Here is a 26339-nt window from a genome sequence, read left to right on the forward strand (position 1 = left end):
CATCATCATTAGCCATCAGGGAAATTCAAATCAAAACCACATTGAGATACCACCTTAGACCAGTTAGAAGGGCAAAAATGGATAGGGAAAGAAACAACAAATGTTGGAGAGGTTGTGGAGAAAGGCGAACCCTCTTACACTCTTCGTGGGAATGCAAGTTGGTACAGCCACTTTGGAAAACAGTGTGGAGGTGCCTCAAAAATTTTAAAATAGAGCTACCCTATGACCCAGCAATTGCACTCCTGGGTATTTACCCCAAAGATACAGATGTAGTGAAAAGAAGGGCTATATGCACCCCAGTGTTCATAGCAGCAATGTCAGCAATAGCCAAACTGTGGAAAGAGCCGAGATGCCCTTCAACAGATGAATGGATAAAGAAGATGTGGTCCATCTATACAATGGACTATTACCCGTCAGCCATCAAAAAGGATGAATACCCAACTTTTACATCAACATGGTTGGGACTGGAGGAGATTATGTTAAGTGAAATAAGTCAAGCAGAGAAAGTCAATTATCATCTGGTCTCACTTATTTGTGGAACATAAGGAATAGTATGGAGGACATTAGAAGGAAGGGGAAAATGAAGGGGGAAGAAATCAGAGGGAGAGATGAACCATGAGACTATGGACTCTGAGAAACAAACAGGGCTTTAGAGGGGAGGGAGGCAGGGGATGGGTTAGCCCGGTGACGGGTATTAAGGAAGGCACGTACTGCATGGAGCACTGGGTGTTATACAAAAACAATGGATCGTGGGTCACCACATCAAAAACTAACGATGTATTGTATGGTGACATAACATAATAAAATAAAAAAATAAAAATAAAATAAAATAAAATGACCATTCCAAGACCATTTCTATTTCAATGTCTCATAATCACATTAAAGCACACTGGAGAGAGAGTAGTCAGACCCTGCAAAAAAAAAAATAAATAAAAAAATAAAAAAAAATGGGTAGTCTTCTTAAAAGTCCTGTTCGCTATTGAGGGGGCTGAGTTAACTCATGATGGTCCTGGAAGGCAGAAAACCTTATTTTGATCGTACTTCAAGTATAAACCCACTACCCTCTTACTCTGTGTTTCTATGTTGTGGCAATTTTCAAATAACTATTTTATTGGCCCTAACAAGCTTGTGTGCCTTTTATGACAGAAATGCTATTGACTTCAGAAATAGGCAAGGCTAATGCTCAGCTGTTTATTTTAATTATGTCTGGCTTTCATTCTAATAGACCAATATCCATGGCATATTAATGTTACATATCTTGAATTTCATCCCTGAAAAAAAATTTTTATTGGCTGAGTCTTGTGTTCTTAATTCATTTTACTCAAGGGTTTGTCTTAAATATTTGTGTTTTGTGATCCTAGGTCTATCCATTTCTTTCTTTCCATATTAATAAACACTTATGCACTCGTCAATACATGCACACATATATACACACATGAACAAATGCCACAGGAAAAGCTTTTTTTGGAAAATGCTAATGATGAATAAGCAAGTTGGAAGAAGAGATACAAAGACTCAATAGTTGGTATATAAATGACCTAGAGACTGGCTGAATGGTCCTGGATTTGGATGGTGGCATTAGATAATAAAAGGGAATAGATGAGTGTCAGGAACTCTGTGAAGGTAGAACCTATAAGATCTTAAACATCAACAGTGAAGGAGAAGGAAAAAAAAACCTAGAGAAGTTAAGTACTAAAAAAGCATATATTTCTTCTTAGTGCTTAGAATTTTGGGGCATTTAGGGTGGTATATACAGTTATATATCTGAAAGACTGGTATTGCAAAATTATTAGGACTATTATTGCAGATGTGTTCTGTGTCTTTCTAGAGACATTAATCTGGCTAGGGTGAATTGATGATCATGACATACAAATTTCTTGACACAAGAGTTTTTTCTAATATGTGACACCATCTGAAACAAGGGTGATTTCCTCATTAGGGGCTTTATCACTGGATGGGTCTAAACCCAGGCAAGATCACCCATTATGAGAGTTAATTCAGGAGAAAATTATAAATTCAGGAAGAGGGATGGAATTAACTGATCTTACACATCCATTTCTATCCTCACCCTACTCTAAGATACTATAAGTTAGGAATGAATTCGAACCTTGAAGACTGATTGTGAAAATAGTGATGCTGATACCTGGAAAATACAGAAATAAAATCTTTTATATTGTTATTTATAAAAGGAGAAGCCAGTTATAATACAATTGGGCTTTACAAATCCTATCTTTATTTGGGATGTAGAAAGACTGTCAGAACGGGAGTCAAGATTCAACCACCCATGTTAAATAAATTCAGTGTTCTTAGTATCTCTTGAATCCTGAAAGAAATTGCCGGCTTAAGAAGAGGAAAGGCAAAAGAGGATAAATGGATAGATTGCTATTCTTGAAGAAATACAAATCTAAATGTTGGAATAAGCTTGTTAATATCTACAAATACATTCTGCTGATATTTTTGTTGAGTTAGATTTATACATCAATTTTGAGAGAATGGGAATGTTAACAATATTGAGTCTTTCAATTCATGAATATGGTATATCTCTGCATATCTTTAAGTCTTGTTTGATTTTTTTTTTGTGGTGAATATTAATGCAATATTGATCAAGGATGATTATCTTTGTACTCACAGGGGGCATATTCTAATAAGATATACAGACAAAAATTTAAAAAATAATCAGCCATCTAAATGACTGAATAAAATTAATAAATTACAGAATTATAAACAGTTTTTATAGTGAGTAGTAAAATAAATAGTGGTTTGCTATAAAAAGTATCACATGTCCTGCCAAAACTCACACAAGAAGAAACAGACAATCTTAATAGACCTGTATTTATTAAAGAAATTGAGTCAATAATTATCAATTTTCTAATATAGAAACACTAGACCCAGATGGATCACTGGAAAATTCTACAAAATATTTAAAGAATAAGTTATACCAATTCTCTACAATCACTTCCAGAAGACAAGGGAATAGTTGATAACTCATTCTATGAGACCAACATTATTACCTTAATATCAAAACCACATTATAAGAAAACTACAGACCAACATCTAAATGAACATAGATGCAAAAAGTTTCAACAAAATATTAGCTTATGAATCCAGCATTGTATAAAAAGAATTATGCACCATGACCAAGTTGGATTATATGAATTATGCAAGACTGATTCAATACTCAAAAATGAACTAATGTAATCCATCATATCAACAGCCTAGAGAAGTAAAATCACATGATTATCTCAATAGATTCAGGAAAAAGCATTTGACAAAATCCAGTAACCATTCATGTTAAAACTTTTAGTAACCAGGAATGGAGGAGAACTTCCTCGACTTGATAAAGAACATCTGCAAATATATATATATGCAATAAGCAAGAAAAGAAGAGTTATACTGATAAGGAAAGAAAAAAAATAAAACTGTCTTTTCCACAGATGACATGATTGTTTAGAAATAATGTAGAAAATCTAAAAGAAATGACAAAAAAAAAAAACCCTCCTGGAACTAATGAGTGATTATAGCAAGCTTGCAGTATACAAGGTTAATATACAAAAGTCAATTGCTTTTCTACATATCAACAATGAACAAGTGAAATTTGAAATTGAAAACATAATACCACTGACATTAACAGCCTATATATATGTACAAAACTCTGATGAAAGAAATCAAAGAGTAAATTAAAAGAAGAGATATTCCATATTCATAAATAAAATGTTGCCATTGTCAAGATGTCAGTTCTTCCCAACTTGATCTACAGATTCAGTAGAACCTTAATCAAGATCTCAGCATGTTATTTTGTGGATATCAACAAACTGATTATAAGTTTACATGGAGAGGCAAAAGACCCAGAAGAGCCAACACATATTAAAGGAAAAGAACAAAGTTAGAGGACTGACACTACTTAACTTCGAGGCTCACTATAAAGCCACAGTCATCAAAACAGACATAATGGACAAATAGATCAATGAAACAGAATAGAGAGACCATAAATAGGCTCACATAAATATAGTCAACTGATCTTTGAGAAAAGGAACAGAGAAAATACAATGAAGAAAAAATAGTCTTTTCAACAAGTAGTACTGGCACAACCACTCAGATGCAAAAAAAAAAAAAATGTAGAAACAGACCTTGTACTCTTCAAAATAATTAACTTAAAATGGATCATAAAACTAAATGTAAAATGTAAGAATATAAAACTTCTAAAAGGTAACATTGGAGAAAACTTACGTAACCTTGGGTATGGTCATGATTTAGATATAACACCAAAGGCACAATCCATGAAAGAATTGATAAGCTGGACTTCATTCATATTAAAAACTTTAGCTCTGTGAAAGACAATGTCAAGAGAATGAGAGGACAAGCTACAAATTGGGAAAACATATATGTAAAAGATATATCTGATAAAGAATAATTATTCAAAATATACAAAGAATCCTTAAAACTCAATGATAAGAAAAAAAAATCTGACTAAAGATGGGCCAAAAATCTTAACAAAAACCTCACCAAACATGATATATAGGTGACAATTAAGCATATGAAAGATGCTTCACATCATATGTCCTCAGGGAAATGCAAATTAAATAACAAAGTGTTACCACTATACACCTATTCAAATGGCCAAAATCTGGAACACTGACAACACCAAAAGCTGGCAAGGATATAATACAAACACTCATTCATTGCTGGTGGAAATGTAAAATGGTACAGACAGTTGGGGAAGACAGTTTGGTGATTTCTTAAAAAGCTAAACATATTCTTACATGATTTAGCTTATCCATTTATGTACACACGAAAGGCTACACAGGGATTTTTATAGCAGCTTTATTCATAACTGCCAAAATTTAGAAGCAAACAAGATGTTTTTTAGTAGAAGAATGGATAAATAAACTGTGGTGCATCTAGACAGTAATATTATTCAATGATAAAATGAAATGAGCTATCAAGCCACTATAAGACATGGAGGAACCTTAAACACACACTACTAGGTGAAAGAATGCAATCTGAAAAAGTCACATTCTATATGATCCCAAATATATGACATTCTGAAAAAGGCAAAACTATGAACACAGTAGAAATATCAGTTGTTGCCAGGAGTTAGTGGTAGCCAAGGGAGTGAGGAGGGATGAATAGGCAAAGCACAGAGGAGTTTATAACGGTATAATGATGACTACATGTCATTTTACATCTGCCTAAACCCATAGAGGAGACAATACAAAGAGTGCACCCTAATGTGACCCCAATGTAAACTACAGACTTTGGATGATTATGGTTTGTCAATGTAGCTTCCTTAATTGTGACAAATAGTAGAGGGTGTTGGTAATGGGAGAGGCCATGCATGTCAGGGGACAGAGAGTATATGGGAAATCTCTATACATTTCTTTTAAATGTCTATGTGAACTTAAAACTGCTCTAAAAAAATTGTCTTAAAAAATCAAATTTAATATTGCCAAAGAAAAGATCAGTGAGTTTGAAGATAGAACAACGGCAATTACCAAAACCTAAATACATAGAAGGAAAAATAAACTTAAAAAAGAAGATGAACAGATGCTTTGTTATCTGTGCTACAAGATTGAGTAATCTGATATACATATACCTATACAGGTAGGAATGCACACACTCTGGATAGTGATCTATCCAGAGAGGGCTCGGAAAAAGTATTTGGATAACAAATGGCTGAGATATTTCTAAATTTAGTTTTTAAGAAAAGATACTATAAACCCAGAGCCTGAAGAACTCAACAAGGACCAAGTAACAAGACTACAGAGAAACTGAGGACGGGTATTATAATCCATATTTGGGTAAAACTGAAACATTTTTTCCTTTTTTTAAATGATAATTAACCTTAAAGTAAAAATAATAAACATGATCTATGAGTTTATGGCATATATAAAAGTAAGATTTATAATAATAGCAAAAGGTGGGAGGAAGGAAGAAAAGCCCATAAGGTCAGTATATATGCATGAAAGGGTATAATATTACTTCTGGTACAGGGCGCCTGGGTGGATCCATCGGTTAAACCTCTGCCTTCAGCTCAGGTCATTATCCCAGGGTCATGGGATCCAGTCCAGCATTGGACTCCCTGCTCAGCAGGGGGTCTGCTTCTCCCTCTGCCCCTCCCCCACTTGTGCTTGTCATCTCCCTCTCTCTCTCCCTCTATCTCTCTCCCCCCCTCACATGCAAAAATAAATAAATAAAATCTTTTTTTAAAAGAAATTTTACTTCTGGCAGAATGTGGCAAATTAAGATACATATTGTAATCCTTAGAACAGCCATTAAAATCATAAATATATCTAGCAAATCTATGAAGGAATAAAATGGAACACTAAAGAAAGTGCAAAAGAAGGCAAGAAAAAAAGGTAAGAACAGGAAATAACAGCTGTAGCAAGCAGAGAACAAATAACAAGATATATATAGCCTCTTGTACAACCATGATAGTAATTACATTAATTGGTCAGAACACTGCCATTAAAAATAAGACCCACATCTATGCTCTAAAAGAAACCTACAACAAATATACAAATACAGGTAAGTTAAAAACAAAAGAATAAATAAATATATACTGTACACATAAATTAGTAATATATAATAAACACTAATTTAAGTAAGTTGGGGTGGCTATATTAACATCAGACAAAGTAAGCCTCAAAACAAAAAGTAATACAAAAACTAAATTCCTCAAATAAACATAAATTCTCTAAGGAGCCTGACACTAGCTTAAGAATGGGATGAAAGAAACAATGTGTGTTGCTATCAGTTGATTTTATGTGAAGTGGTATAATATTATTTGAAGAAAAAACTGATAAATTAAGATGCATACTGTAATTTGTAGCAACCAATTAATAATATTAATAAGCCAAAAGAGAAGGTAAAATGGAATTTCAAAAAATAAAATAAGCCAATAAAAAATAAAAATATGGGGGGAAAGGACAGATTAGGAAATAGAAAACAAATGCTGAGATGGTATAGAGTTAAATTAAACTGTGTTAAAAGGACATTGAATTTGAAAGGCAAAACATATGAATTATAAATAAGAATATTTATTTACTGTGGCTGATCCACAATAAACCCACATTAGAAGTAAAGACACAGAAAGACTAAATAATAATAAAGCTGGAGTGGATATATCATTACCAATCAAACAAACCTCAGAATAAGGCATATTACTAAAGTTGAAGAGAAATATTTCATAATGATAGAAAGATCAATTCCTTAATAACAATTCCAAATGTGCCTGCACTTAAAGACAGGGTTCAAAATGAGGTGAAGCATAAACTAAAAAATGCCAAAAGGAAAAATGGAAAAATCCATAATTTTAACTAGAGATTTCATAACAATTATCTTGGCAACTGATAGAACTAAGTAGACAGAAAATCACTACATCTGTGGAAACAGGAACAAATCAACCCAACTGACCTAACTGGCACAGACAGGGTATTATACCCAACAGTGGTAGAATGTACATAGCTTCCATGTGCATCTGGGATCCTCCAAGATCTATCATAAGCTGGGCTATAAGTTCTAATATATTAAATTCAATAAATTGAAAGGAATAAATTCTACTGACATTAAATGAAACATCAGGAACACAGAAATATCTGGAAAATCTCCAAAACAACACAATCTAAATTTTATGGATCAAATATGAAACACAATGAAAGTTAAAATAAAATTTTGAAAGAATTAAAATGACAATAAAAAAAGATACCACAAGTTGTGGGATTATATGTCAGCCGTGACTACAGAGTAACTGATGGCTTTAAATGCATATATTAGAAGAGAAGAAAGTTTTAAAATCAACAATTAAGCTTTTACCTTAAAAGCTAGAAAAAGAAGAACAAACTCTATCCAACTCTGTAGAGGAAGGGACTAAAACAGATAAAAGCAGAAATCAGTGAAACAGAGAAAAAGAATAAGGGCAGCGAAACTAACATGTACTTTTTCCAAAAGTTTTAATCTAAATTGATAATTTAAAAGGATTAAAAATTTACATTATCAATATCTGGAATAAAAGAGATGACATCACCTCATATCTGACAGACATGATTAACATATACAGGGATGAGTGAATAATTTTGTAACAATAAATTCAATAACTTAGATGAAATAGAAAAATTTCTTGGAAGACTCACATAATCAAAACTAGTACAAAACAAATATAAAATCTAAATAGCCTTATATCTTTAAAACATACACATATTTTTAAGTGTTCATACACACACACACACACACACACACACACACACACACACACACCCCATTCAGGCCAAGATGGTTTAAATGATACATTATATCAAACATTGAATTTAAAAGTATCTATCTCATATTGAAGGAGGGGGAACATTTTTCCATGACAATTCATGAGACCAATATTACCAGAGATGTTGTAAGAAATATTTGCATAATAAATCTTTGTCAGATTAAAGTTAAACTAGGAAGGCAAACTTTGTTTACTATGTGACAATATATTTCATCATATGGACGGAATAAATAAGGCAAAAGATATCAACAATCATCCCAACAGATGCAGAAATAACATTTAAAGAAATTAATTCAGGGTGCCTGGGTGGCTCAGTTAAGGTTAAGCCTTAGGTTCAGGTCATGCTCATGGGGTCCTGGGATCAAGCCCCGTGTCAGACTCTCTGCTCAGTGGGGAATCTGCTTCTCCCTCCACCTCTGCCATCCCCCGCCCCCGCCGCTTATGCTCTCTCCCTTGCTTTTTCTCTGTCAAATAAATGAATTAAATCTTAAAAAAAAAGTTAATTCATACTCCTGTTCCCCAGAGATAATCACTATTTTTATTTCTATCACCAGCAATAAGTTTTGCCTGTTCTTTAACTTCCTATAATTTGATACAAATACATATGGTCTATATATTTGGTATCGTCATCCTAGATACAAAATATTTTGCTCACTGCCTTAAGGTCCCTGTGTTCCAAGCTGCCAGAGTAAATAACCTTGACACCCATTTGCACCATAAGTTAATAATTAAGAAATATGCAAAACTGCAATGGTTTCCATCACATTCTAGATCACCAACTTGTATCAGGAACCAGATATGTGGGCAGGAATAAATGCATATGATGTTCAGTTCTGCACAATTTCAACAAAAATCGTTCAAATTTACCTTTCTGAGAATTGGTTTAATTTGGCATAGCTAAAATAGAAATTAAAATGGTTAACCTATAAAGGTGTTGATACATTAGATGGGATAATTTGTGCAAATACCAAGGGGAGGCCCAACATATTTTAGTAAGGAGAAATCATTTCCCTCTTCTCTTCATATTTCCTCAAAGGAATGATCACCAACTTTACCTAGTCACTGGTTGGGAAAGTAAAGTTAGCACTTCATAATGGATTGACTTTTTCACTTTGTGGAAGAAGGAGAGACACCAACACAAGACCAAGAAGTTCACGCCTCTATTTGCTTCTAGAAAGCCCGCAGTTAGGGACCAGGGAGGAGAACACCAGTCTGTCATGTTGATCTACTAAGTATCATCCCTACATGGATCCTTTCTCACTGATAGGCCTGCTGCATTCAAGAGTAGTAAATGAAAGAATAGTAACTACTGTTTCTTTATGTTTTATTGCCATTTCTTTATATTATATAAAGGAAATAAAAGTAAGAATTCATCCAGGAGCATCACTGAAAGTCAATCAAGCTACCACGATTGAGACCATATTATTCAGCACATATTTGAGCCATGCATGTGTTTTGTATAATGTTATTCTACGCCAGCCAGCATCTTCTGGTAACAGGGACTCTGCCAGGAGATGATCAGAGTCTGACACACTCAAAAGACTCACTGAGACAGACCTCAAAATGAGGTGATCTTTGCTGTGGGGATATCAGATTATCAGGCACGTCGAGCAGCAACATATAGAGATTCTTATCTGTGAGTTAAAAGAAGAAGTACCAAACATGATGCAGGGGTGGAATTGTATCTGTATAGAGGCACATGTTTAAATGTAGACTCTCAGTACAGAGGAAATTGCGGTAGAAAATTCAATAGTTGATGGGCAATAGTGCTACTGTTTTTACCCAGTAACCAGGACCAAACACTGAATTTTCCTCTAATGAGACTTACATTAGATTAACGCAGAGCATAGTAGCTCTTCAAGCTGCACATGAAAATACTTTTACACAGACGCTCATTGGAGAAACCCTTAGCCATGACTTACCTGTTTTGCCGCATCAGTTCAATAGCCAGAAGGGCAGCAGTATCTCTCTCTCTCTCTCTTCCCCTCACAATCCCCCCTCCACTGCATATGCACACATACACTCACAAGAAGATGCAAATAATGGAGAGAAATGAATATTTATGATAAGCTCTACATATTGTGAAAGTTACTAGCTTTATTGAAAAACAAAACTAGGGGCACCTGGGTGGCTCAGTCAGTTAAGCATCTGCCTTCGGCTCAGGTCATGATCCCAGGGTCCTGGGATCGAGCCCCACGTCTGGCTCCTTGCTCAGCGGGGAGCCTGCTTCTCCCTCGCCCCCCTGCTCTTGTTCTATCTCAAATAAATAAATAAAATATTACTTTAAAAAAAGAAAAACAAAACTAGAAATTTTCCCATATGAAAATTTTTGATATTATATGTAAACAAACGTATGAGAGTAACAAAATATCAAAGAACTGTTCCCCCTAATTGATGGGAAATTCCACCAATCAGTGCACTTATGACCCATAGTAGTTAAACATTAGATTTGGTCCAATTTGGACAGACGATAACAATATTTGTATAACATTTCCAGAGTGAAAATTCCATTTTATGTATGGGAAAAATTACACTGATATAGTCAAGATCTGTCTGCTAATAATGCTTCTACCAAGAAGGACACTAAATAACATTTTGTCACAATAATGTGTTTATATATTTTGTTCACAACAATATACTCACAAAGACACATACTTAGAAAGGAAACATTTTGAATGAATAAAAAAATTATTTCATTTTTAGGTTTGATTGTATTAAAATCCAATTTCCTTATTTGAATTTCTTATCAAGGCAGATGAAATCAGTAACAAAGATTTTGTGTCTTCACCCCTCTGATAATCAGGACAGAGCTGATTGAGATACAGAGGGGTTCCCAAATTACCTTTATACTATACTTATCTTTATTCTATTCTTTAACCTCATCACTGTTACATAAGCCACATGAAACTATTTGACCCTGGACTGGAACTAGAGTAAAAACTATACAATGGAGAGCAGTATAATTTTGGGAGGTCAAAGAGAAAAAAGAATTATGGTCAAGAGCGAGTCAATTGAGGCAATGAAAATATTCCCTGCATTATATGGTATCTGGTTATAGAATATTAAAGTGAAGATTTGTTATGAAAGATAGCTTTGTAAGTGTGACTCTACCATCTTATTAAAGGTCTTCAGTTGGTTAAAGCAAGCCTCCTTAATGCCTTCAGGCATTAGGCTCTGGCCTTGAAACGACACGCTAATTAGTCATATGAGTCATAAAAATAGCCAAGGACCTGAACACATGTGGTGGGGCCCCCTCATCCTGAGGCATATAAAAGGCCCTCTGCAAGGAGAAATCCACAGTGAAGTGACACTCCTCTCCGTCTCTACCCAAGCACAACCTCAACAAACAACACCATGTGTGGCAGCTACTATGGAGGCTGTGGCTACGGAGGCTGCGGCTACGGAGGCTGCGGCTACGGAGGCTGCGGCTACGGGGGACTGGGCTGTGGCTCTGGCTGTGGCTGTGGCTGTGGCTACGGCTGTGGCTACGGCTGTGGCTCTGGCTGTGGCTACGGCTGTGGCTACGGATATCGCTCCCGCTCTCTCTGTGGCTCTGGATGCGGCTCTGGCTGCGGCTCTGGCTTTGGCTGCTACTAATGGAGGTCGCCCTGGGAGACTCTCACCCTCCACACCTGGACGTGGGATTCACCAGTTCTGAGCCCCACACGTTCTGAGCCTTTCCCTTGGGTGATGATATCCTGTATGATGAAAGTCTAGCAGGGTCTGTTGTTGCCTACAACCTAACCTACAGATTCCCTGAATCAACGCAGGAAGTGGGAGATGGTGAAATTCACCTGTGACCCCCACAGTTCTGCTTTCATCAGGATGATGGTGTCAGAGCAACCGCCTCGATGATATTCATGCTGGAGCTTGTTTCTGTGTTGACCTAATAAACTTGTTCAATCCCAACAGCAGCCCTGGTTTTGTGTCAGTCATTTGATGTCCCCAAGCGTCTTACTGAATTTTTTTAGTTTTAGTTTACAAGAAAGTTAACAATGATCTCCTTAGGAAGCTATTTCCCTAATATTTCTAGGTCAGCTTCTTGACCAATTCCTTTGTCAATTGTCTTAGGAAAGTAATTTATTTTTGGTAAACTTCAGTTTCCTCCTCTGGTAATAAAGGAATAATATTTGTTATGTTGGCTAACTCCTAACACCAAATGCAATATTATTTTATGAATTATAAATTAAGCTTCGTGTGGTGTATGGTAAATAATTAAGAAAAATAATAACTTCCCCAATATTATATTCATGTATCTCTTAAAACAAATGGATGTTGTAAATATTCTTCTCTATCTCTAATCTTCAAAAAAATATTTTAATAAAAGAAACAACCTAAGGAATATTTTTATAATCTATTACTTCTTAAGGTAGTAGTAGACTGTAAAACCATTTGGCAAGCATGGTGGGCCATAATAACTAGAAGAAAATAGCATTTCAGACAAAGTTTCAGGTCTTACAATGCAGTAACCAAGATGTTTGTCAGGTGTTCGGTATCATCTGGGTCTCAACTGAGAAAGGATCTGCCTTCAAGCTCACATACTTACAGTTCCTTATATATAACTGAGAAGCTCAACATTGACTGTCACCTAGAAGTCTTTGCAGAATGTCTGCTAGAGACTACCCTCAGCTCCAAGAGGCTGCCCACAGCTCTTTGCCATGTGAATTCCCATATAGGGTTGCTGGCTTTCTCAAAGCCAGGCAGGAAGGGGAGAGAGACTCCAACAAGAAAGGTGCTACAGTTCCACACAATTTTATGCAACATAATCACATAGACACAATGATATATATTTTACTACCTTTGCTATATTTTATTTATTAGAGGTGAATCACAAGTTTTGCTCTCACTCAAGAAGGGGGGATCATACAAGGCATTGACATTGAGAGGCAGAAATCATCATCGTCTGTCCACCACCAATATCAATGCTATACATCCTTCCTAATAGGAGGTAGGAAGTTTTCCTTCACCTGCAATGCTCTGGAACAATTTATAGCACATTCAGAATGTTTTGTCTCTAAAGAGTTGATAGAATTTCACTGAGAAAAATATCTGAATCTGGAAATGGAAATCATTTCCTTAATTTTCTGTTTGTTTTATGAAAATTAATCTCTTTATAATTTCTAAATGTAATAGTATTGGTTTTGGTAATCTGTATTCCCCTAAGAATGTAAGTTTTCAAATATATAGCCATAAAAATCAGCAAAGTAAATTTACATAATTTTTAAAACTTCTTGTTTCCATATTTATTTCTTTATTGCTATTTATTTTGTATATGCCTTTTCCCTTTTATCCTTGACCAAATTAGCAAGTGATTTATAAATGTTAATCTTTTCAAATAATATCATTTTGAGTCATTTAAAAAATTTTTTTGTCTTTTCTCTACTTCATTAATTTCTGCTTATCTGTTTATTATTATTTATTTAAAGTGTTTCCTTGTACTTTCTTTGGTTTACTTAGTTGTTTTTTATGAAGTTTTCCTTAACTGGAATGTTAAGTTATTTATGGTATTTCTTTCATTTTCATTGACTAAAGTGTTTAGTACTATGATTTTTTCTCTAATTACTGCTTGAAATTTTTTCATTCTGTTAACTACTATTTTCATTACTGTTATTTATTTTAAAATGCTATAACCTGGGGCACCTGGGTGGCTCAGTCAGTTGAGCATCTAACTCTTGGTTTCAGCTCAGGTCATGATCTCAGGTTGTGGATCGAGCCTGTGTTAGGCTCCACACTCACTGGGGAGTCTGCTTGAGATTCTCTCTCTCCCTCTCCCTCTGCCCCTCCCCCACCCCTCCTCCATGCTCTCTCTCTCTCTGTCTCAAATAAATAAATCTTTAAAAATAAAATAAAACACTATAACCTCATATTATATTTTCTTTTTCACTCAAGAGTTGTTTAACCAAAGATATACTTTCCAGGTGAAGGAAATTTTCTGTTCTTTGATTTGTTAATAATTTTTAGCTTTATTGGATAGAAATCAGCAAGTGTTTGTGCAGTATTTTTACTTTAAAAATTTACTGATTTTTTTCTTTGTGACTTAATTTATGATTAATTTTTGTCTATCTTTGGTAGAAGCTTGAGAAGGTTTATCTTCTACTATCAGTGTAGAGGTGGATATATATCCATAAAAGCTACCTTTATTAATTATATCATTAAGGTGTTTTCTCTGTTTATTTATTTTTTCTACCTGATTCTGTTTTGTGAGAGTGGTATATTAAAGTCTTCCATTTTTAGTGTGTTTCTATCTACATCTCCTTGATAGATAGATGATATAGACAGAGACAAAAATAGAGATGGAGATATGTATTCTTCATAAAAAGAGTTTCTGTGTTTTGGGTAAGAAAATAAAATATTAAAAAGGACAAAAAGAAAAGAAAAGAAACACTCAGAAGTGTAATATATCTCTGCTCAGTATCACTTCTGGAAAAAAAGATTGGGGTTCAGATGCCAAAGCTTCTGCCATTTTCTTAAGTTACACACAAGAATGTGGTATAAATATTTAATAGAATTTTCCAGTGAAGACACCTGGACCTAGAGTTTCCTTTTTGGAAAGGTATTTTTAATTAATTCATTTTCTTTATTAGATATAGTGCTACTCAGATTGGAGTCAATTTTGGTAATTTGTGTATTTAAAGGAAATTTTCCATTTCATCTGTATTGTGGAATTTATTGGTATAACAACCTTCATAATATTGACTTATCCTTTGTGTTGCCTGTAGAATCTTAAAAGACATTAATTCTTTTCTTATTTTTGGTAATTTGTATTCCCTCTCTTATATTCTTGACCAATCTCTCTGGAATTTATCTATTTGGTTGATTTGTTCCAAGTACCAACTTTGGGTATTATCCATTTTCTTTTCTTTTTAAGTTTTTATTTAAATTCCAGTTAGTTAACATATAGTGTAGTATTAGTTTCAGGTGTACAATATAGTGATTCAACACTTCCATACAACATCCAGCGCTCATCACAACAAGTGCACTCCTTAATCTCCATCACCTATTTCACCCATCTCCTCACCCACCTCCCCTCTAGAAACCATCAGTTTGTTCTTTGTAGTTAAGAGTCTGTTTCTTGGTTTGCCTCTCTCTCTTTTCTTTTTTTCTCTTTGCTTCTTTCTTTGGTTTCTTAAATTCCACATATGAATGAAATCATAGAGAACTACCCTATGATTCAACAATTGTGTTATTAGGTGTTTACCCAAAGAATACAAAAATATTAATTCAGAGGAATACATGCACCCCTATGTTTATAGCAGCATTACTTATAATAACTAAATTATGGAAACAGCCCAAGTGTCCACTGACTGATGAATGGATAAAAAAGATATGGTATATATATGTATATATATAGATATAGATATACACACACACATGTAGACAATGGAAAATTACTCAGCAATAAAAAAGAATGAAATCTTGCCCTTTGCAGTGACATGGATGAAGCTAGAGAGGATTATGCTGAGCGAAATAAGTCAGAGAAAGACAAATATCATATTATTAATTTTCTTTATAGTTTGTTCATTTTCTATTGAATTAATTACACTCTGTCTTTATTTTTCTTTCATTCTTCTTACTTTATATTTAATCTTTCCTTCATTTTTAGCTTTTTAAAAAAGCTTAGAACATTGATTTTTAACATGCTTTTTTTCTAACATAAATATTTAAAACTATAAATTTCCTTCTAATCATTTCTTCAGTGGTAAGCTATACATTTGGAGTGTTGTACTTCTTTATTAATCAATTCAGAATATCTTCTAATTTCCCATGTGATTTCTTTTTTCATCTATATGTTATTTAGTGAGGGCTATTTCCTGATCCAGGAAGACTGTCCTCATGTATCTGAGACTCTTCCTGCCCCCTACAAGAGACCTCTTGGCAGTGAGGGAAGTAGGTGGGGATTCTCACCATGCCACTACTCCACAAAAAAAAAAAAAAAAAAAGCAGATGGGCTGGCGAAACTCCTTCCACAATTTCATAGCAATGGCAGGGGTCAATGGGATAGCCAGTGGTGCAAGATAAACCAAACAGACCAAAATAACACTGCAACAACTCTGAAAATTATGAATCATAACCCACAAGACCCATGTGCTAAACCCAAGCAGGGCGATTACCTGCTTTTGAAAAAAAAATTTTAATAGGATCAAGATGCTTCTAATACACAAAATTACTATCATATCCATCATACCAAGAAACAAGAAAATTACAACTTGAATGAGAAAAGATAATTAACTGACCCTAACACTAATCAGGTTTTCCATTTGTATGATACAAATTTTAAAGTAACTGTCATAAAAATCAACAATCAAATTCTCTTGAAACAAATGACTTGAAAGTAAAAGAATGGAAATACATACACATATTATGCAAATAGCAACTATTAAGAAAGCTGGAGTGGCTATAACAATATCAGATTAAATATACTTTGAAGCCAAAAACATTTAATAGAGATAAAGAGGGACATTTTGCAATAAGTAGGGTAATCTTTCAGGAAGATATAATGTATGTACTGGCATTAAATCCAAAATAAACATATCAAAAAATTGACAGAATTGAAAGAAAAAAAGGACTGCAATAATAATAATTGAAAGTGTCGAAATCTCACTTTGAGTAATGGATATAGCAACTACTAAAAGATTATAATATACATAAACTTGAAAATAAAACACTATAAACCAGCTAGAACTAACACTCTTTTAGACACCATTTTACCCAACTGCAAGAAAACACAAGTTTCTTTCAAGTACACATATAGAATGTTCTCCAAGATAGATCATACGTTAGGCCAAAAACAAGAGCCAATGAATTTTAAAAAATTGAAATTGTACATAGTCCCATGTGCTATCTTCGGCTTATAGAAGAAAACATATCTACCCAATTCTCTCTTCCAGATGCTTTTAGAAAAACATGTATTGGTGGCAGGTTAATATTTTGACCAGCTTCATAATTTGATCTCTATTCAGAAAGTACTTTTGATGGACCCATTGTCAGTCTTAATTTTACCAAATTCCAACATTACTTCCTAAAATACTAATAAATATTATTGATTTATATTTTATTATTGCTGACATTGTTATTTAGTAATAATAAATTGAGTGAATTAAGAGAAGTTATTATAAACAGCCTTACTGAACAGACTATCAGGATCAGGGATACATTTGCAGCCTATATTTTGGATCAAACTTAAGTTTACATAATTTTTGTCTGCACAAGCCACTGCCTTGTTATGAAACAGGTCTCTTTCCAAGACGCAAGCGGAGATTGACTCCTTGAAAATTTCACTGAAATAAACTTCAAATTCTAATATTCCTTAATATTTTTCACAGGACTAGAACAAATAATCCTAAAATTTGTATGAACAACAAAAGACCCTGAATAACCAAAGCAAACCTGAAAAAGAAAAACAAACCTGGAGGTATCACAATTCCAGACTTCAAGCTCTGTTACAAAGCTGTAATCACCAAGACAGTATGGTACTGGCACAAAAGTAGACGCCTAAATCAATGGAACAGAATAGGAAGCCCAGAAATAAACCCATAATTATATGGTCAATTAATATTTGACAAAGGAGGAAAGAATATGCAATGGGAAAAAGTCTCTTCAACAAATCGTTTTGGGAAAACTAGTCAACCAACATACCAAAGAATGAAACTGGACCACTTTCTTACATCATATACAAAAATAAACTCAAAATGGATTAAGGGTCTAAACATGAGACCAGAAATTATAAAAATCTAGAAGAGAGTACAGGCATTAATGTCTTTGACATTAGTCATACAAACATTTTTCTAGATATGTCTCCTGAAGCAAAGGAAACAAAAGCAAAACTAAACTATTAGGACTACATCAAAACAAAAATCTTCTGCACAGCAAAGGAAACTATCAAAAAAGCTAAAAGACAACTTACTAAATGGAGAAGATATTTGCAAATGGCATATCCAATAAAGGATTAGCATACAAAATATGTCAAAAATTTATACAACTCAACACCAGAAGAACAAATAATCCAATTTAAAAATGGGCAGAAGACATGAACAGACATTTCTCCAAAGACCTACAGATGGCCAACAGACACATGAAGAGAGGCTCAACATCACCCTTCATCAGAAAAATGCAAATCCAAACCACAATGAGATATTACCTCACACCTGTCAGAATGGCTAAAATCAAAAACAGAAGAAACCACAAGTGTTGGTGAAGATGTGGAGAAAAAGGAACACTCACACACTGTTGGTGGGAATGCAGACTGGTGCAGCCACTCTGGAAAACAGTATGGAGGTTCCTCAAAAATTTAAAAATAGAACTACCATATGATCCAGTAATTCTACTACTGAGTATTCACCCAAAGAATGCAAAGACACTAATTCAAAAAGATAATGCATCCCTGTGTTTATTGCTGCATTACTTACAATAACCTAATTATGGAAGCACCCCAGGTGCTCATGGATAGATGAGTGGATAAAGAAGATGTGGTATAGATGTACAATGGGATATTATTCAGCCATAAAAAAATAGAATGAAATCTTTCCATTTGCAAAGACATGGATGGAGCTAGAGAATATAATGTTAAATGAAATAAGTCAGTCAAAGACAAACACCATATGATTTCACTCATACATGAAACTTAAGTAACAAAATAAACAAGCACAGGAAAAGAGAGAGAGAGAAATAAGCCAAGAAACAGACTCTTAAATGTTGAGAACAAACTGATGGTTACCAGAGGGGAGGTGGGTGGGGGGATGGGTGAAATAGGTGTAAGGGATTAAGGAGTGCACTTGTGATGAGCAATGGGTGGTATAAAATTGTTGAATCACTATTGTTCACCTAAAACTAATATGACACCGTATGTTAACTATACTGGAATTAAAATAAAACAAATAAAAAAATAAAAGCATTAGATGAATAACTATATTCAACCAAACATCTAACTTATGAACTATAGATAACCAAAAGGGTCAACAACCAAACACATACACACACACACACACACACACACACACAGAAGAAACCTGGATAAACAAATATACACAAAATGTTGTAGATATGCAAACACTTTTTTTTAATTAAAAGATTTTATTTATTTGAGAGAGAAAGCATGTGCACAAGACAGAGCACGAGTTGGGGGTGAGGGTGGATAGAGGGAGAGGAAGAAGAAGATTCCCTGATAAGCAGGGACCCTGATGTGGGACTTGATCCCAGGACCCTGGGATCATGACCTGAGCCAAAGGCAAATGCTTAACCGACTGAGCCACACAGGTGCCCTGCAAACACTACTTTTAATGAAAAATGAATTTAGACATTTTTCCCAAATGGAGATGGTGAATATGGTTTGTGTTTAATCATGTAATAGTAAGGATCAAATAAATATTTTTCTCAGTTGTTGAACACTCAGGTGATTTCAATTTAAAAATTTCTGATGTTCATTATTTGAACAGACAATAACATGGTTATTATAAATAATGCAAGAGATACATATAGGACCTCATAGGAAAATTTCTTAAACAAATCAGTAATCTAGAATTTCTCAGAAGAAGCCAGAAGACCAGTATCCTCCATAGCAGCATGGACGGTAAGAGGCATATCCATATCCTCCAAAGCCACATCCATAGCCACATCCCAGGCCACCATAGCCATAGCTCAGGCCACCATAGTAATTGTTATAGAAGCTCATAGTGTAAGGAGAAGGCTCAGGTGAAGAGCAGAATCAATTTCTAGGGTTTTAAGTTTATAATCTACATAGGGCCTTATATACCAACTGAGTGGTATGTAGGGTAAACCACAAGCACTATTGGATTCATGCTTCAAACTAACTGGCATTATAACCATCTCAAAAATTCCTCATAACCAATATATCCAAGACAATTTTGCTGCATGTCAGGATGCCTGTAATGAAATCATGTGCCTTTAATGAAAGGGTTTTCTCCTACTTTGGTGACTTATTTATTCCAGATGTGAGATCTAAACTATATTACTAGCTACCACGAGATCACATAACCATACATGTTCCACTTCTTCAAAATTCCTTTTTCCTTTAATAACATTCTCCTTCCTAGCTGCATATATGCACCCTTGGGAGTAAAAGTATGGTTTCAAAGATGTAAGGAAGGTTGGAAAATTTGTGGAGAAGACATGGCAGAAGTCACATAGACTACATGGAGAAGACATGGCAAGGTTCACTTGTAAATATCTGAATGATTAATGTGTTTTATTGTGTGTTTTTGTGGAGCAGAATTATCCACTTTGGTTTATACTTCACATGTATATGCATCTATAATTTTGTATATGATCAAAAACCATGGTAGAATCCCTAAAGTTTAAATCCATGGACTATGGCTACATAGAAATGGCAGGGTTTACTGTAGCAGTAATTTGAGTTTAAAAATCTATTCCAGAAACTTTTAAAGATTTACTGACATCATGTACCTCCTGCTATGACACAATGAAATAGGTATGCCTCTTTTGGTACTCTTGCCCAAAATGTATAACCTCAACTTTGTTATAAGAAAACAAACAAACTCAAATTGAGCAACATACTACAGAACATTTGACTTTTTAAATTGTTAATGCCATAAAAGTTAAGAAAAGACAGAAACTGTCACCAATTGGGAGGTGACCAAAGAGATAAGACAATCGAATGCCACATAGGATCTTGAATTGGGTCCTGGACCAGAAAAAGGATACTAGTGAAAAAAATGGCAAAACCCAAATGTTTAGTTAATATTGTACAAGGTTAATTTCTTAGTTTTGATAACTGTACTTGATTATGAAAGGTTTTAACATAGTTGTGTAACTGGGTGAAGGGTATATGGGAATGTTCTATATATTTTTGCAACTTTTGGTAATTCAAATTATTTCAAAATAAAAGAATTTTAAACTGCTACTTGATTGCATTGATTTGGTCATTTATTAATCTTTTCATGCATCAAACTTTTAAGAACCAATTATCTATCAGGCACTACTGTGAATATTGGAAATGGAGCAGTGAACAGGACAGACAAGATCCCTATTGTTACAGAGCTTAAATTCTAGATTGAGCAAGAGCAGGAAATGCAGGCAGATATTTGAAAGCAAATATGACAAGTGAAGGAGATCATTTTTGTTAGCGATGAGTCTATTTATATAACAAATCAAGGCAAGGTAAGGTAAATTTAAACAGAGCACTGGTGAGAGATTACTTCAGACTGGATGGTAAGGGGAAGGAAAGAAAATGTCCTAGCCATTTTTGCTAATTTTACTTTCAAGGGATCAGCAACCCCCAAACAGAAGTTTTAATTTGGAAACAGATTTGGTACATCTGTAGAACAAACAGACTACTGATTTCTGTGTCCTATGAAGAGAGGAAGAGTGTTCCAAGAGGCACTCATAGATCTAGTCAAGGCTGTACCCTGGCAGCCCATAAAGGCTGTGCTTTAAGCTTTGGGTTATTAGATATAGGAAATAAAAATTTGATTTTCAGATAAACAATTTTTATATATAAGCATATCCCATGTAATATTTGGGAAATTCAATATTCTGAATTTCAACATTCTGAAATTCAAATTTAACTGGTGTCCAGTGTAATCTAGCAACCTTAATGTGGAAAGGCAGTAAAGGATAAACCAGGGGAAGAAACCTCATCTGATTTATGTCTTGTATGCTTTAAGATGTAGAAAAAAAAACTAAACAAAAGAAAGAAAGAAAGAAAGAAAGAAAGAAAGAAAGAAAGAAAGAAAGAAAGAAAGAAAGAAAGAAAGAAAGAAAAAGAGAAAGAGAGAGAGAAAGAGAGAGAGAGAGAGAAAGAGAGAGAGAAAGAGAGAGAGAAAGAGAGAAAGAAAGAGAGAAAGAAAGAGAGAAAGAAAGAGAGAAAGAAAGAAAGAAAGAAAGAAAGAAAGAAAGAAAGAAAGAAAGAAAGAAAGAAAGAAAGAAAGAAAGAAAGAAAGAAAGAAAGAAAGAAAGAAAGAAAGAAAGAAAGAAAGAAAGAAAGAAAGAAAGAAAGAAAGAAAGAAAGAAAGAGAAAGAAAAAGAATTGGGGCTACGAAGAATCTCGAACTTAGTTTCATTTTATTATATTTTTGATGACCATTAATACTCTAAGGAGATGTCAAGTGATCATACCAAACTTGGAAATGTGAATGGAAATGAATTGGCTAAAATAGTGTATCCAAACTAATTCTGAAAGAAAGTTTAAATATTATATAGAACACTACAAAACTAATATAACACAGACTGTGTGTTATCTGCACTGGACTTAAAAGAAAAAAACAATTAAAAAAAAAAGAGTTTAAATGGAAACTATAGGCAGGGCAAGCACATAGCTGGGCATCCTCACATTTGAAAACAAGATCTGAAGGAGAGAAAAGAAAAAGGAGCAGCTGACGCTACAGGATTTAAATCCAATGTGTGCAGTAGGGTGTACATAAGTGTCCGGGAGTCTTTCAGGAATGAAAAGAGAAACTGGTGAATCTGAATGCTACTCAGAATCTTAGTAAAATGAAGACTGGCTCTAACTTTGACAAGATTGGAGTGTTGGTGATCCCTGCAGGAGCGGTTTTGGTGGTGTGGTGAGGACCAAAGACCAAAAGGTGTGAGGAAAGATGTAAAGAGAAAGCTATCATGGAAATAGATGTGAAGTTTTGCAATGAAACAGAAGAAAATGGGAGAGTAGCTGGAAAGGACCAATGACACAAGGGGGGTTGTTTCATTCTGCTTTTGATCATGGAATGTAGTACAGAACTAAATATGGTTCAGAAAATCACAGCAGAATGGTGAGCGCTGTGAATTGTGCAAGACTGATGAATCCCAGACCTGTACCTCTGAAACAAATAATGCAATATATGTTAAGAAAAAAAAAAAAGAAGATAGCAGGAGGGGAAGAATGAAGGGGGGAAATCGGAGGGGGAGACAAACCATGAGAGACGATGGACTCTGAAAAACAAACTGAGGGTTCTGGAGGGGAGGGGGGTGGGGGGATGGGTTAGCCTGGTGATGGGTATTAAAGAGGGCACGTTCTGCGTGGAGCACTGGGTGTTATGCACAAACAATGAATCATGGAACACTACATCAAAAACTAATGGTGTAATGGATGGTGATTAACATAATAAAAAATTTAAAGAAATTCGCAGCAGAAAACAAATTGTTAATGGAATCTCCTTGGGTGCAAGCCTCAGTTATGATCAGAGAAAACTTGGTTCTTCAAAAGAAACAAATTAGCTCCAGGAAGTAAATTCTATAGAGAAATAACCCCATAAATGTTATTATCAGGGACATTGTATTGCACAAAAAATAATACCTTCTATAGCTACATTAATCAAATACCAAAAAAAAGTTACTTACAGTTTTTTTAATTGACTGATGCAATTTAGTAATACAATTACAGGTGATGTTCTAAGAACTTAGCCTACAGGAAGACTGATCAGCATGTTATTTAAATTAGTTTTTACTGAAAACTTATTCTAACTTATTACTTGATTGAATGTAATAGTTGAGGCTACTTTTAATTTCTGTATGGAAAATCTGAAAACGATATAGTGAAGATGTCCTCTGCTTCTAAGATATCAGTTGAGTAAATGGTGAATAAAATGACACAATATTATGCCCATTTTACAAAAATGAACCTGCCAAAAGACACACATGGAAAGAAGATTCAAAACACACAGTAAATGAAAGGTTGAATGTGTTTGATCAGATCCTTAGTACGAAAACATTCTATTTTATTAAGAGGCATTTTTGACTCCTTAGATATACTTAAAAAGACAGATGAATTGGAAAATTTTAAGAATCTTGTGTCTTCATTCTTATAATCTATGAAGAGTTAACTAAAATACAGAGAGTGTCCATCATCTTTTACTCCCTGTCTCTGCCTATGGTTATGAGGGGATACATAAAAATAATAGTTTGATTCAAAAATATCATTAGAATAACAGAAATACACTGACAGATTACACATGATGTGTGGATAATGACACCCCCCCACATACATTCTTATAAAGACACAAATGTACATTTTTTTAACTGTCACATGAAACTATTTTCACTTTTCCAGTGCCTCCCAATGGGAAGAATTATCACATTAATTTGAATAAAGACTAATAATGGTAGGGCCATGCAGGAGAATGCAGTATGATCGGTTACAAAGAGAATAATGACTGGGTATTTTGATAAAGGAACAGACCTCTGTATAATACACTGATAAATGTAAATATGTGATGTTAAATCTATTGGATAGTTCCTTAAAATATAATTCTCATATTAATGAGAATACTTATTTTTATAATTGTATGCTCAATGTAGAGAGAGAAAAGCAAAGCAACTGGATTCCAAGGAATAACTTATTTTGTAGTTCTTCAGTAGAAATTGAATATAAATGGAAATTAGACTCACTGGTACACATAGAAAAGGGTAATGCATCTTGCTCAGACTTGGTATTTTGGAAAATTTAACTGGATTATTATAAACATCATGGGGATGAAAGATACATTATGGTTTTAGTATAAAAAGGAACTGAATCCCTGCAGAAAACGATTAACTTGGATCAAAAGAAAGAGTCAAAAGTAGTATTATTCTTATGAAATATTAAAAATATTAGTGAAACTAACTTGTGCGAAGAGCAAATAAGATTGAGACTAATGTATTCTTTCTTGATATAAAGAATGGTTATGGGAGGCTAAAGTGAAATTCTAATTTGGGGCTGGGCTGCATTGGTGTGAGCGTGTGTCTCCTCTCATTGAAGCCCTTGGTTGGATAAGGGGGAGTCCAAACTGAGAGCCAAACACAGCAAGTCTCCCAAATACCTCTAAAGACTTATTTCGTGGTTGAGGAACAACAAGCTAATTAGATTAGTCATAAAATTAACCAATGGCATGGCATATATGGTGGGTTACACCCACATGGAGGGTATATAAAAGGTCTCTGCAGGGGGGAGTTGTCCACACTGAAGTGACACTTCTCCTCTCCTCCTCTACCCAAGCAAAACCTCAACAACCAGCACCATGTGTGGCAGCTACTACGGAGGCTGCGGCTACGGAGGCTGCGGCTACCGAGGCTGCGGCTACGGAGGCTGCGGCTACCGAGGCTGCGGCTACGGAGGCTGCGGCTACGGAGGCTGCGGCTACCGAGGCTGCGGCTACGGAGGCTGCGGCTACGGAGGCTGCGGCTACCGAGGCTGCGGCTACGGAGGCTGCGGCTACCGAGGCTGCGGCTACGGAGGCTGCGGCTACGGAGGCTGCGGTTACGGAGGCTGCGGCTACGGAGGCTGCGGCTACCGAGGCTGCGGCTACGGAGGCTGCGGCTACGGAGGCCTGGGCTGTGGCTCTGGCTGTGGCTACGGCTGTGGCTGTGGCTGTGGCTACGGCTGTGGCTACGGATATCGCTCCCGCTCTCTCTGTGGCTATGGATGCGGCTCTGGCTTTGGTTGCTACTAATGGAGGTCACCAGGGGAGACTCTCACCCTCCACACCTGGACGTGGGATTCACCAGTTCTGAGCCCCACACGTTCTGAACTTTGCTGAAGACTTGCATTCTGGAGCCCTTTGGGTCGGATACAGCAATCTTCTTTCTTCCTGTATTTAACTCATGAGAAGTGGGAGCATGTGAAACTCATCCTGAGAACTGTGTGGTCTCTCGTTGGAATGATACTGCCACAGATCCTCCCTTTTGATGTTCATGCAGGAGCCATTTCTCTAATTTCCTAATAAACTTATTCAGTCTGGAATAATAAACCTGGCCTTCTTGTCATTTAAAGTCCAGTATTTGTCATTTTGGCTTTTTTTCCCCTGGATGAATTAAAGGAAACAATTGCCTTATTGGGGAGACATCTTGTTTAATATTCCTACTTCAGTGGTTTTACCAAATCCTTGATTTGCAACATTATGGAAGTAACAAACTTGAAGCCCTCATTTTTCTGCTTTGGTAAGGCACTGATATCATGTGTTATGCTGGTGTGTTGGGAGGATGAAAACAGGTAATTTGTCGATTTAGTTAAGCATTGTCTGGAAATACTATGTATTCCAAGTACTTTTACACCAAAACCTTAATCGTGAAATCCTTTAGAAGATGCGAAAGTTGGCACAGAATTTTCCAATTCTAGTCTGTTTGGAGGCTTATTTAT

General features: G+C 35.1%; 2 protein-coding genes across 2 annotated transcripts; one reads left to right on the plus strand and one right to left on the minus strand.

Annotated features, from left to right (window-relative positions):
• Positions 1-19778: 19778 nt before the first annotated feature.
• Positions 19779-19925, minus strand: LOC113916271 (keratin-associated protein 20-2-like). Its single transcript, XM_027582299.1, has one exon. It carries the CDS (start codon positions 19923-19925, stop codon positions 19779-19781), a length of 147 nt encoding a protein of 48 aa, XP_027438100.1.
• Positions 19926-22723: 2798 nt separating this feature from the next.
• LOC113915836 (keratin-associated protein 6-3-like) lies at positions 22724-25653 on the plus strand. The gene is made up of 3 exons (XM_035722473.1): positions 22724-22794; positions 25200-25279; positions 25439-25653. Exons 1-3 carry the CDS (start codon positions 22724-22726, stop codon positions 25651-25653), a joined length of 366 nt encoding a protein of 121 aa, XP_035578366.1.
• Positions 25654-26339: the final 686 nt, after the last annotated feature.

The sequence above is a fragment of the Zalophus californianus genome, chromosome 1, assembly GCF_009762305.2.
Source record: "Zalophus californianus isolate mZalCal1 chromosome 1, mZalCal1.pri.v2, whole genome shotgun sequence".
Lineage (NCBI taxonomy): Eukaryota > Metazoa > Chordata > Mammalia > Carnivora > Otariidae > Zalophus > Zalophus californianus.

What these genes read in the sequence shown, in the direction of transcription:
- LOC113916271 (XM_027582299.1), bottom strand. Translation starts at nt 19,925, where the DNA reads ATGAGCTTCTATAACAATTACTATGGTGGCCTGAGCTATGGCTATGGT.
- LOC113915836 (XM_035722473.1), top strand. Translation starts at nt 22,724, where the DNA reads ATGAAGACTGGCTCTAACTTTGACAAGATTGGAGTGTTGGTGATCCCT. An exon ending in GGAGCGGTTTTGGTGGTGTG is followed by an intron (nt 22,795 to 25,199) that starts GTGAGGACCAAA and finishes CCTCTACCCAAG; the next exon opens with CAAAACCTCAACAACCAGCA. An exon ending in CTGCGGCTACCGAGGCTGCG is followed by an intron (nt 25,280 to 25,438) that starts GCTACGGAGGCT and finishes GCGGCTACGGAG; the next exon opens with GCTGCGGCTACGGAGGCTGC.